Source organism: Cucumis melo, chromosome 8 (assembly GCF_025177605.1).
Source record: "Cucumis melo cultivar AY chromosome 8, USDA_Cmelo_AY_1.0, whole genome shotgun sequence".
Taxonomy (NCBI): Eukaryota; Viridiplantae; Streptophyta; class Magnoliopsida; order Cucurbitales; family Cucurbitaceae; genus Cucumis; species Cucumis melo.
Window position 1 is genome coordinate 1966699 of NC_066864.1, and position 12036 is coordinate 1978734.

Here is a 12036-nt window from a genome sequence, read left to right on the forward strand (position 1 = left end):
GTATAATATAAAGAATATTACATATTGATTTTAGTTTTTACCCATCAACTACTAGGATATGTATCATCTTTATTCTGAGTTTTTTTTCAACATTTATTTAGAACCAAATATTAAAGTTTTAAAAACAATAAATATCCTAAGGGTAACAGAACTCCAGAAAAGAGATCGTTAACAAAACAAGAAAAGCAGAAGGAAAAAGAGAGTACGATAGGAGATTATGCCATGTCAGCACCAAATGTAGGGCCCATTAAGAATTGTTAAAGAAAACGGAGGTTCGTCAATAAAACCCCAATCTCACCAGACGTTTTACGCTCCATCATTTATCTCTCAGACTCAAAACTTCCTCTTATCTCTGTTTCCCGTTCTGTCTTCTTCTCCTTCTTCAACTTTTTTCATTTCTGCATTAACATTCCCTTTTTTTTTGTGGAAGCAATTTTTCTCTATCTCTCTCTCAGGTTTACCACTGAATTTTCAACTTTCATCAATACTTTTTCTCTTTGTATTCTTGCTCCCTTTCGCTGTGATTGTGTTCGTCGAAGTGGAAGTTTTGACGCTTCTTTCCATTTGTTGATTAATCTATTTTTGGTTTTAATTTCTTAGTACTTTTTTTTTTTTTTTTTTTTTTGCGATGTTTCATTATAGCGATCGAGTTCTCGGATTTTCTGGTAGCATTTTTGTTTTCTGGATCTTTCATTCTGGATAAGTTTTCTGTTTGTGGCTCTTTTTCTTCCCACTCTGTGTTTCGTTTCAATTTTTGAAAATTGGGAGTGTTGTATGAAATTTTGGTGTATTTTAGAATACACTAGTGGTTCCATTAGAAATTCTTTTGAATGCTCGGCCTACCGGTTGTACTGTGTATTTATGATTAGAGTTTTCTCATTCTATGCTTGGAAAGAGCAGGGTTTCCTATGGATCCTTGCGGCTTTGGTTGATGAGTTTTCATCTCTGAGAGCTTTGTTAGGCAATCGACCACTTTTATTTGTTTTTGGTCGATGGAAAATAATCCGAGCAACACACACTGACACAGTGGAGTAATATATTTAGCCTTTGGGTCTGACGGTTTGATTCAATTTGCTAACAAGATCTGTCCTTATATGTCTATCATAAATTTACAAATTAGAAAAGCTGAGATTTTTTTCACCTAGGAGAAAAGTTGTTCCCTCTGAATTCTGTATTTTTTTTTTTTTTTTTCCGTGTGAAAGCATTTTGAACTAGCAGTCTATGAGAGATATCCTCTTGTTTCCTGTCTGCTGTGTGCAGCATTTATCACATTATCTGTCTAGAGTTTAGCAAATTCCTGAACATTTGATTTTGGGCTCTTTTAGGAAAAGTAGAAGAGGATTTAGTTTTTTAGAGTTAGCACTTAAAGTTCTATTTATGACTTTTATTTGTGTATGGACCCCTAAATATTGAATGGGGAAGAGAAAGGGATAAGTGGTATCACGATTCTGGAGTCGATATCTGATAAATGAGTATGTTTCTGCCTGCATATTGTGAATTTGGGCACACTGAGGAGGACCATGTGCCAGGAATACATTGTTCTTCTTGGCAAACTAGCTAAATAATGATTTAACATTTAGGTCCTCTCTTCTCTATTTATTCATTGGGCATATGAGTAAATAATGGAGTCATTTTCTTGAATCATTGGCTATGGGTATCGCTTGCTCTACATGTACTATTCCTATGGTTATCTCTAAGAGGTCACTCGTTGACTGCTTTAATTGCTAATTCATTACAATAGCTGTTTTTTACCATTGTTTCACCAGCTGATGATATTCTATAGAATTTAAGAGCTAAACACATCCAGTAAATTAATTGAAAGCTCTTTGCGTTTGAGTTTGCCATGTGGCTGATCGATTCTATTGGGCTCTGAGTTTTCTAGAATTTTACCCAACTCAATAATTTGGTTGATCTGTTTGCTATTTTATCGATATTACCCATCCTCTCTTACCTAGTAATAGCTTGCTTCCTTCCATGTATGTTTTCATTTTGTGGTTGCTCTTGTGTTAATTAGGCATCTAACTACTCTGAAATAAAGTCGGTCACATGGTTGGTTGCTTCCAGTTGGGTTTTAGGTATCTTAAATGTCCCACCAACCTTCTGTTTCGGTAGTCCGTAGTGATCTATTGTTCGTAACTTTCTTCCCACAAACCATAAACTTAGCTTTAAATTCTGTTTTTAATTACTGTTTCCCAAAATCTTCTGCCGATGGGGAAATTTTCCTTATAATTTGTTATCGTGTGCTTTAACCAGGAAACATCTGCAGTTGCTCGACTAATCCATGGCCTTTGATCAGTACTTTGCGCAAGGATGGAAACATGTTTCTGGCACGGATCGAGAGAACTACAAGGGTTGTTTTGATTGTAACATTTGCTTAGACTTTGCCCATGAGCCTGTGGTTACTCTCTGTGGCCACTTATACTGCTGGCCTTGCATCTATAAATGGCTTCACGTCCAGAGTGCCTCTCTTGCCATTGACGAGCACCCGCAGTGCCCTGTCTGCAAGGCTGATATTTCCCACACCACAATGGTTCCTCTTTACGGTCGTGGCCAAATGGCAGAGGAAGTCGAGCTTGAAGCCAAAGCAATGCATCGTGACATTAATATTCCTCCTAGACCTTCAGCTTGTGGTAACCAGATTCTCGCTACTCCCAGCACACACCAACAGCAACTTCCATATCGAAATCCTTACCAGCGACCGAACCATGACCCCCTTCTTTTTGCCAATTATGAAGAACATTCAGCATCACCTTTGCTAAACCTTGCAAGAACATCATTCAGTAGTTTTCACCATCCAGTGGTTGGAATGATCGGGGATTTCGTGCATGCAAGGGTCTTTGGGAACTCGGATAACTTATACTCTTACCGAAACTCTTACCAACTAACAGGGAGCAGTAGGAACCGACTGAGAAGACAGGAAATGCAGGTAGACAAGTCATTGAACAGAATCTCCATTTTCCTCTTCTGCTGTGTAATTCTATGCGTTCTTGTCTTCTAATGATATTCTATTCGTGGAAACACCCCATTTTCAAGACAAGAAGAAAGAAAGAAAGGAAGAAGAAAGAACAAAAGAAAAAAAAGTTAATTGTTGTCTTTGTATTCTCTGTATAGGCTTTTGGAAGTTAGCTCATGGACAACTAATATGCTTATATATACACATACTTTTTTTTCTCTTTTACCTTTTTCTGTCTCGTTTAAGTACCTTACATAGTTAATCAATATATGTACATGTTCACCTTATAAAATATAGTACTAAGATTGAAGTAATGGCTGTCTATTACCTAGATAGTGTTCTTATTACTCATATTATAAGCTGTTTTCTTTATTTACGTGTTAATCCTATGTTAGTCTGCTAACTTGTTCTTTGCTCTCGAGGACTCTTACTTGATCCAATCAAGTAATATGGCAACCACTCCAATTGCTTTTCAAAAAACAAAAAGAATCTTTCCAAAATTGTAATGTTATATTAACGGTTCATAAATATTTCAAAACTAATATAATATATAAAGATATTAAAATTTCAGATTAAATAATTTCTGTTTTAGTAATTGTCCTAAAACATTTTTTTTAAGTCAAAAAGTTGATGTAACTTTTGAAAGAATGGAAATATGTACAAAGTTTTGAGGTATTAATTATCATTTACCCAAAAGAAATTATTTGTTTGGTTTTGAAATAAAATGTTGTCTTCGGAATCCCAAATTCCAACCAAACCATAAAACATTTTTCGTCTTTTCAAGAACTACTTCAATTTTCATCTAATCCTTTCAAGGTTGGTTATTCATGCTTTTCATCTTCTTTTCGCGTCGATCATTTACAAACAAAAATGACAATCGTTTAAAAGTATATGAATTAAAATTAGATAATTAAAAATATAAAAATTAAATTAAAATGAAATTTAAAAGTATACGAAAAAATGAGAACGTAATCAATGCCATATTTGAAATAAAATATAATATCGTATTAAAGGATTGGATGAAAATTATAATTTTACTTTTTTTTGGAATTAAATTTATAATTTTTTGGTTAACATCTATTTTCATTTTCACCTACTTCATTTAATGTTCATTATTCATACTTTTCATGCTTTTAACTTTCTGTTTATTCACCAAGAAAAACGGTATCAACAAAGTATGCCTATGGATATATATATATATATATATTAGTGTTTATAAGATATTCAAATCATGTAATATAATATTAACATATCAATTGAATACATTATTATAAGATTTCGATTTATATTATAATTAATTATTTTCTGCTCAGTACACGATCTAAATTATGAGCCCAACGTAGTTAGGGTGGACCTTACACCCTTTGTTGTTTGGGCCGGCCCAAATTTTGGAGCCGAAGACAGCCGGAAAAAGAAAAGATCTAAATTATGAGCCCAACGTCGTTAGGGTGGACCTTACACCCTTTGTTGTTTGGACCGGCCCAAAATTTGGAGCCGAAGACAGCCGGAAAAAGAAAAGATCTAAATTATGAGCCCAACGTCGTTAGGGTGGACCTGACAACCTTTGTTGTTTGGGCCGACCCAAATTTTGGAGGCGAAGACAGCCGGAAAAAGAAAATAAAAATGTTGCTGCCCAGGATCGAACTGGGGACCTTTAGTGTGTAAGACTAACGTGATAACCACTACACCACAGCAACCTCATGCTGAAAACTTCAGTAAAATTTTAGTTTTTCTTTTTAAAATTGTTTGTCCTATACTTTTGAATTTTATTTTTATTTACTTTGTATTTCTTTGTGTATTCCTCGAAGGGAAAATTAATGGAATTGAAACCTTTGATTAAAAAAAAAAAAAAAAAACCCTATAATTACCTTTTCATTTTGATAATTACCGGAAGTAATGATTAGTAAAATAATTATTTATCCTTCCAATTATTTCAAAATTGATTATTTTCAATAAACACTCATTTTTTTCCTTAAAAGAATAGAGGAAAAGAAAAGCGTTTATTTACCTGATTACCGCCGCCAGATAGTTAGATTATAGATATAAATAGCGAATGAAAGATATTAGATTTTATATGATGATTTTCATAATTTTTGTCTTTTGAGGAAAATTTTGGATCATCATTGTTTAATAGAAATGTCATGGATGAGCCCTGTAGCCATCATTATTGAACATTTTTACTACATTATCCATGATGCATCATCCTGACCCTTCCTTTTGATCCAAGAAAGTTGTGGAGGAGAATCATGGCCGTCCATTACATCCCTAAAATCCACTCCCTTTTTTCCCACCATGAAGTGGGTTGTTGTTGGTGTTGCATGTCATTGCTACTCATTCTCTTCCCCCCACCGCCCCCACTCCACTCCACTCCGCTCCCCCGCCCCATTTCAAAATCAACTTAGTCCTCTATAAATGTTTGGTCAAATCAATTCTTAAATTCTATATATATGTACAATTCAATTTTACCATTTATGCCGATTATTTCGAGTTCAATTTTAGCACTAGTAAAAGTTTACAAGTTGGATTTAATCTAAGGTTGGGTTTGTATAACATTATTAATTCTAATACCCTAATTTTTGAATCAGATGTGATTGTTGAAGCAACTAGTTTTAAATTAACATAGTTTTCTAGGATTAATAAAAGTATACATATAGTTATATATATATATATATATTGAATTTTAGACAATATTTAAAGTGCAGTTTAAATGATTATTAATGAAATGCACATGGGAAGCAGACCTACAGCAGGAAGGAAAAAGAAAAGGTCAGAGTTCGCGGCCATTCTTTTGAAATTTTTGTCACTTTTCAAGGTTGTATTATGCTAAATAATATCCCTAAACAACTGACTTTTTTTTCCCTTTTCTTTTTAGAAAGAAAAGATAAAACCTTTTTTTTCATTTTATTTAGTTATTTATTCCAAAAACCATATCATAATCTCATTTTCCTCTCCAAACAATGTAACATATACACACATAATACACATCATCTAAAATAGGGACAAAATTTTCTATGATGTAAAAACAAAGCCCAAAAAAATTGTTGCGTATGAATCCAGTCGAGCAAATCGAATTAGATTGATGTAATCTGCTCTTTAGATAATGAAATCTTTAAAATTAAGATATCACATCGACGTGATACTAAACCTTGCATGCTATGATGTGAATAATATAGAGTTTAATACCTGACGAGTTATCAATTTTATTTTTCGCTCAATCATCTTGACATAAATATCAAGGTTGTATATCTCATTGATCAAAATTGTTGATGAGATCTCCCACCTCGACTTGATAAATACCAACTCGGTGGATCTCCAACCACCCTATATCAAATATGTTTTGTGAGTAGGAGCATATTCATCAGGGTACCATCCTTAACAGTTGATCAATGTGAAGAGTCCAACATAGATTTAGAGTGTTTTCAACCGTATAATCTAGCTAGATCCATTATGTATTCTGATATTCCTAGAAGAAGCAAAAAGGTTTGATTTTTATAACTATTTTGTTAACATGTTTTTTCTTTTATTATTACTACATATATTTACTTCAATGGGTCCAGCTTATATCACCAAACAACCTTGAAGAAAAAGGCAGAATTGGAAAAAGGACAAAAAATTTGGCCAGCCTTTATAGAACCTGGTAGCTTCCTAGCAAATGGCTGCAGGTGGGGGGAGAGAGGTTATAAGTAGGGAAGCTGTTTAACTTTGAACAAATTTTGGGTCTGAAAATTAGCATTCAATTAATTTAATAATGCAGTCTTCAAGAACCAGAAACCCTGCTCCTTTTCTATCAAAGACTTATGATCTGTTAGAAGAAGCTGGAAGCTTCCATTTCAAAGAAGCTGATCAAGAAGATGAAGATGAAGATGAAGAAGAAGAAGAAGAAGAAGAAGAGAATGGTGGAAATAGGATTGTGTCATGGAATGCAGAAGGAAGTGGTTTCATTGTTTGGTCTCCTGCTGATTTTTCTGAGCTTTTACTGCCTAAGTACTTCAAGCATAATAACTTCTCTAGCTTCATTCGCCAGCTTAATACTTATGTATGTAATCCTCTCTCTCTCTTTTTTATATTCTCAAAATCATCTTAAAGAAGAGTTTTTCATTATAAAGTGGATCCAACTGACCATTTTCCTGATGTAATTTGGAATTCTTATAAGCCTATGGACTTGGGGGAAGGGTCTCCAAACTAAATTTAAAATGGTTGAGTTGATAGATTATGATATATTTGATCTATTTAACGTTATTTTTTGGGTCGGGTTTCGATCTAATTCTTGATATTTTGGAGGCAGGGTTTCAAGAAAACGTCGTCGAAAAGGTGGGAATTCAAGCATGAGAAGTTTCAGAGAGGAAAGAGGCATATGTTGGTGGAGATTGTACGTAAGAAATGTGAGCCAAGCGTGTTTCCAGCCTTCCTAAGATCTTCTCATGAAGGAGGTGCAACAATGGCGGTTAATCAGGAGAATGGAGATCATCTGTTACTGATGGAAGAGAACAATAACTTAAGAAGACAGAAGCTGGAATTGCAGGCTCAAATAGCCCAATTCAAAGCACTACATATTAGATTGCTTGACTGTCTAGGTCAGTGCATTGAAAAATAGCCTACGAAGAAGAGTTCTTTTGATTTACAGAAAAAACGGGTCGGTTGTGAAAGTTTAGTTTTGGGGTATCCATCCTCTCCATTGTGAGTTAGCTCTGTCCTCAATTAGTTTTAAAGAAGTTGCGACATTACTTTGGCTCTGTAAAAGTTAGATATGAAGACAAACAATTAAACAGATCGTTTTATACTTGTTTAATGATAGTCTAACTAAATATATAAGCCAATACTACTTTTGACTCTATTTTTAACTTTGTTACTTCTTAATAGTCCTTCAACTGTCAAAGTGTTACAATCTTCGTCCCTAAAAAATTGAAGTAAAAATGAAAATAGAATATCTAAAATTGTTATCTTTTAAAGTGCAAAATTCAAAAGAAACATTTTAAAGATACCTGAATTAAAATGAACTAAAGTTAGTATAGAGATCAAAATGAGCTAAAGTTGAAAGTATAGAAACCAAACTAAAAACACGCCAACGTTAACATTTAAACCAAACTAATATAAAATTAACTAAATAACCAACAGAAAAATTTGAAATCCGCAAGTTCAACCAACTAAAGTAAAGAACACTTTCGGTTCTTAGAAAACAGATGAGGGTATGAATGCAAATAGTTAGCCACGGCTTTGGTTAATGGATTATGGAAATCTAAATAGATCGCACGTGATTTTAGTTTTGAAAATACTAGAAGCTGCCAGAGAATTTCCTAGAGAATTTGGTTTATATTGGCCTACTGATCTTAGAAGTCCGAAAATCCAATACAAAATCAATCTCACTTTTCTGTAAAGTAAGAAATTTTGACTTTGAAAATGAAGAAAGAGAACTGGCGAGCGCCATTTCTTTCTCCACAACACCTACCCCATTGATTTTTCTTATAGAGAGAGAGTGAGAATCATTCTCACCATCATTCTTTTGAACAGCTTCTCTTCAAAAGGTCTAAAGTTCCAAACAAACCCTTTTCCCAAGCATAAGTTATGAATCTTAATCTGTCCTCCAAATCCTATTAATGACATTCATTCACAGATACTATTAAGAGATGTCAAAAAAGAAAGTTGCAACCCAGTTACTCAAGCCCAAATATAATCCCACCTTTTAGAAAGAACGCAAGTTTCCTCGTCATTGAAAACCCAACTAAAGAAACCAGAAAAATGAACATAGTTGCCAGTAACGGGTAACAACACACGATATCACTTAAATTCATCGGTCACCAGGGCAAAACCCTTGCTTTTACATGCAGTAGAAAAGACCACATTGACGGGTCAGAGATCAACCAGAACTATAAAAGCAAAGTTTAGAATAAGTATAATATCAATAGATTGATGTAGTTGCGACAGGTGAATGGGTGTGGACAGGCCCCAAACAGCTCATGTTGATACTATTCGGATAGAGTGGCTTTCAGTTCACCATTGTTTTTTAGCTCCAGCACGATATCACAGCCTCCTATAAGATCGCCCTTGTAATAAAGTTGGGGAAAGGTCGGCCAATTTGAGTAAACTTTCAATCCCCGTCTCACTTCTTCGTCAGTTAAGATATCAAATGAACCAAAATCAATACCCTCTTCCTTGAGGGCATTAACAACTTTAGAGCTGAAACCACATCTTGGAGCATCTGGTGTACCTTTCATAAACAGCATTACTGGGGAAGAAGTGGTCAGTTTTTTCAGACGATCTTCAATAGTGTCTTTCTTGATGATTCCTTTATTTTCTAAAACTTTCCTAAGTTCTCCACTTCTCTGCATCTGCAAAACAATATCTGATCCACCAACCAGTTCACCCTTGATATATAGTTGGGGGAAACTGGACCAGTTTGAATAATCCTTGATCCCTTGGCGGACTTCATCGTCAGAAAGGACATCAAAACTTTCAAAGTTCACATTTTCTTCACGAAGGATTTCTACAACCTTGTGACTGAACCCGCATTTGGGTTCATCAGGTTTTCCTTTCATAAACAGCATAACAGGACTTGAATTAATTAGTGTTTTAAGACGGGAGGCTAGAGCTTCACTCAAGCCTGAGTTTTCTGTGATACCACCTTTCCTATCAGGCCTGGCAATCTTTACCTCATCAGAAACTATGCTTTCAATGCCATGATCTCTGAAGACTTCCTTTAGTTCACCACTCTCGTGCATTGCAATGGCTATGTCAGACCCGCCTAGTAAATCCCCTTTGCAATAGAGCTGCGGAAATGTTGGCCAATTAGAGAACTTCTTCAATCCCTCACGAATCTCATTGTCTGATAAGATATCAAAACTTCCAAATTTCACATTTTCTTCCTTCAAAATGTCAACAACTTTTTTACTAAACCCACATCTTGGTTCCTCGGGGTTTCCTTTCATGAATAGCATAATTGGATTAGAGTCAATAAGCTGCTGAATTTTCTTCTGCAAAGCACTACTCAGTCCAGGTGGCACCTTGCTTTCAGTAACAGAACCGTTGTCCCTTGCCAACTCTCTCACTGTTTCAAGAATAGCGGGTCCTGCAGTCATCCCAAGGCTAGCTGGAGCTGCTGGTTCTCCGGTATTGATTGCACCAGAAGCTTTAGCAACTTTATTAGCCAAGCTAGATGGATCAGCCCCCTCTAAGGTATCAACAGTCTTGCCATCCTGAAGTATGAAATTAACTATAATGCAATTAGCTTTGTTGTCCACGAGAGACATTAAGCCTACACATTCTAAATATCTCTAATTTTCTTGGTGATTAAGATGGAAACAGAATAGTATCCTTAACCTTCACTTGCTACAATGCACACAAATTCGTTTCTAGTGTAGTGGAAAAGAAAGTGTAGAAAAACGTTAAAAGAAATTCTGAAAAGCACAAAGAATCACCATGTAAAAATTACTGATCAACTACTTGAAAGTCCATTACTACCACATATCCCTCAGCTGTTCTTGTTCTACTCTTTTTTATCATTGATATTCATTTCTAGTCAAACATAATGAATTCGATTCATTCTCAAAAAAAAAAAAAAAATGAAGCCATGTGTTTTTTTGTCAAATTGGTGAGCCAGGAAAGTTACATTGCCAAGTCCAAAGATCAATACCCAAAACGTAAACAATTACCATCCCTTGACTAAATACAATAGGGCCGACTATAGATTGGAAACTACTCGTTTACAAGCCAACCCCGTAATACGATTTCATTATCATCGAAAGGAACCAGGAAAATTACAATGTCAACTGTCAAGTTCGAAGATCAGACATTCAAAACGTCAAACCATTACCATCTCTCCAGAGTATCGTTGGTTCGAGTATCCGGTGAAAACTATACTTGTCAAGTAAAAAATTAATATACAAAACCAACTTGGAAATTAGAATCAAAGAAAACTGAAACAGAATACTTAAACCGACCTTGATGAAAACAAAGTAAGGCACGGCAGCAACTGAGTAAGCCTCCGATATTTCGGGTTGCTCTTCAGCTTCAACCTATAATTACCACGACCAACTAAGAAGACAAACAATGGAAGTAATAGAAGCTCACGACCAAATAAAGATCACCGGAAATAATTACTAAAAGAGATAGATACCCACCCTTAAGAAATGAGCGTGAGGAAAATCGGTAGCAAGATGTGAAAAGACCTGGTCCATGTGCTTGGAAGCTTCACACCATGAAGCCCAGAAATGGAGGATAACCAAAGCATCACTCCGGAGCAGTGCGTCAAGCTCCGCCTTAGATTTCACGTCCTTCACAGAACCACTCATTGTTCTTCCTGACCCGCAGCACACAAAGAGAGGATTGATCGAAAACTTCAGTCTGAAATTCAATAGAGAAAAAAACCTAGAAGACGATCTCAATTTTCCTTTTAATTAGTTAATATTTTCTTGGGGAGGAATTTCTTAAATTAGGGCTCCAAAATGGTGTCCAAATTATTTGAAAAACATTAGGACTATTTTTCCAAAATTAGAAAGAATGATAGATGACGTCATTATGTCGACTGATAAAGTGCCACGTATACTTTGGTTGAACTTGTGGTGGCTTAAAGCCGTCGGGTAGTGGACTCGGCTTGAGTTTTGGTCAAATGGAAAAGGAATAGCGATGATGCATTGATGCTAGAAAAATGATCGCGTAAAAAGAAAGCTAAGCCATGAAGCCAAATAGAATGAATTGGAAGCTGGAAATTAAATTCCATATGAGTGGGAAGAAAAAGATATATTCGAATATTTGGAGACAATATTACATGAAATTATTTTAAATGTCCAATTTAGTCCTCGTAGAATAAGTGGTTATCTAAATGAGTCGTTTTCAAAATATACCCAAATGGTTAAATCTTTGTAAATATAGTAAAATGTTTTTTTCAATAATTGTTATAGATACCTATAGATATTTATTTAATTTTCTAATACATATTTGTAAAGATTTTAAACCGAAACTTTAAATTTTTTATTAGATCTCTGAAATTTTGATTTGTGTCCTGTTCAATTTTTTTAATTAAAGAAATCTAATAAACATAAGATGAAGTCTAACTGTAGCTTAAAAATTTTCGACTCTTTTGATACATA

At 34.8% G+C, this 12036-nt stretch overlaps 3 protein-coding genes and 1 non-coding gene across 4 annotated transcripts; 2 read left to right on the forward strand and 2 right to left on the reverse strand.

Annotated features, from left to right (window-relative positions):
- The first annotated feature begins 292 nt into the window (after window positions 1-292).
- On the forward strand, window positions 293-3178 carry LOC103484523 (E3 ubiquitin-protein ligase RMA1H1-like). Its single transcript, XM_008441639.2, has 2 exons — window positions 293-455; window positions 2254-3178. Exon 2 carries the CDS (start codon window positions 2282-2284, stop codon window positions 2996-2998), a length of 717 nt encoding a protein of 238 aa, XP_008439861.1. The 5' UTR covers window positions 293-455; window positions 2254-2281; the 3' UTR covers window positions 2999-3178.
- Window positions 3179-4577: 1399 nt separating this feature from the next.
- Window positions 4578-4650, reverse strand: TRNAV-UAC (transfer RNA valine (anticodon UAC)). The gene has a single exon. It is a non-coding gene; the product is annotated as a tRNA-Val (tRNA).
- Window positions 4651-6558: 1908 nt separating this feature from the next.
- On the forward strand, window positions 6559-7742 carry LOC103484524 (heat stress transcription factor B-2a-like). Its single transcript, XM_008441640.3, has 2 exons — window positions 6559-6989; window positions 7239-7742. The coding sequence occupies exons 1-2, from the start codon at window positions 6702-6704 to the stop codon at window positions 7545-7547; spliced, it is 597 nt and encodes a 198-aa protein (XP_008439862.1). The 5' UTR covers window positions 6559-6701; the 3' UTR covers window positions 7548-7742.
- A 964-nt stretch (window positions 7743-8706) lies between these two features.
- Window positions 8707-11394, reverse strand: LOC103484525 (monothiol glutaredoxin-S17). The gene is made up of 3 exons (XM_008441641.3): window positions 11068-11394; window positions 10888-10962; window positions 8707-10143 (listed from the first exon to the last, which is right to left on the reverse strand). Exons 1-3 carry the CDS (start codon window positions 11236-11238, stop codon window positions 8917-8919), a joined length of 1473 nt encoding a protein of 490 aa, XP_008439863.1. The 5' UTR covers window positions 11239-11394; the 3' UTR covers window positions 8707-8916.
- Window positions 11395-12036: the final 642 nt, after the last annotated feature.

Excerpts from the sequence above, each read along its gene's own strand:
- LOC103484523 (XM_008441639.2), top strand. The coding sequence starts at position 2,282 with ATGGCCTTTGATCAGTACTTTGCGCAAGGATGGAAACATGTTTCTGGC.
- LOC103484525 (XM_008441641.3), bottom strand. The coding sequence starts at position 11,238 with ATGAGTGGTTCTGTGAAGGACGTGAAATCTAAGGCGGAGCTTGACGCA. Across the intron at positions 10,963-11,067 it reads CTCACGCTCATTTCTTAAGG|GTTGAAGCTGAAGAGCAACC; the intron begins GTGGGTATCTAT and ends TGGTAATTATAG. Across the intron at positions 10,144-10,887 it reads CTTACTTTGTTTTCATCAAG|GATGGCAAGACTGTTGATAC; the intron begins GTCGGTTTAAGT and ends TTCATACTTCAG.
- LOC103484524 (XM_008441640.3), top strand. The coding sequence starts at position 6,702 with ATGCAGTCTTCAAGAACCAGAAACCCTGCTCCTTTTCTATCAAAGACT. Across the intron at positions 6,990-7,238 it reads TTCGCCAGCTTAATACTTAT|GGTTTCAAGAAAACGTCGTC; the intron begins GTATGTAATCCT and ends TTTTGGAGGCAG.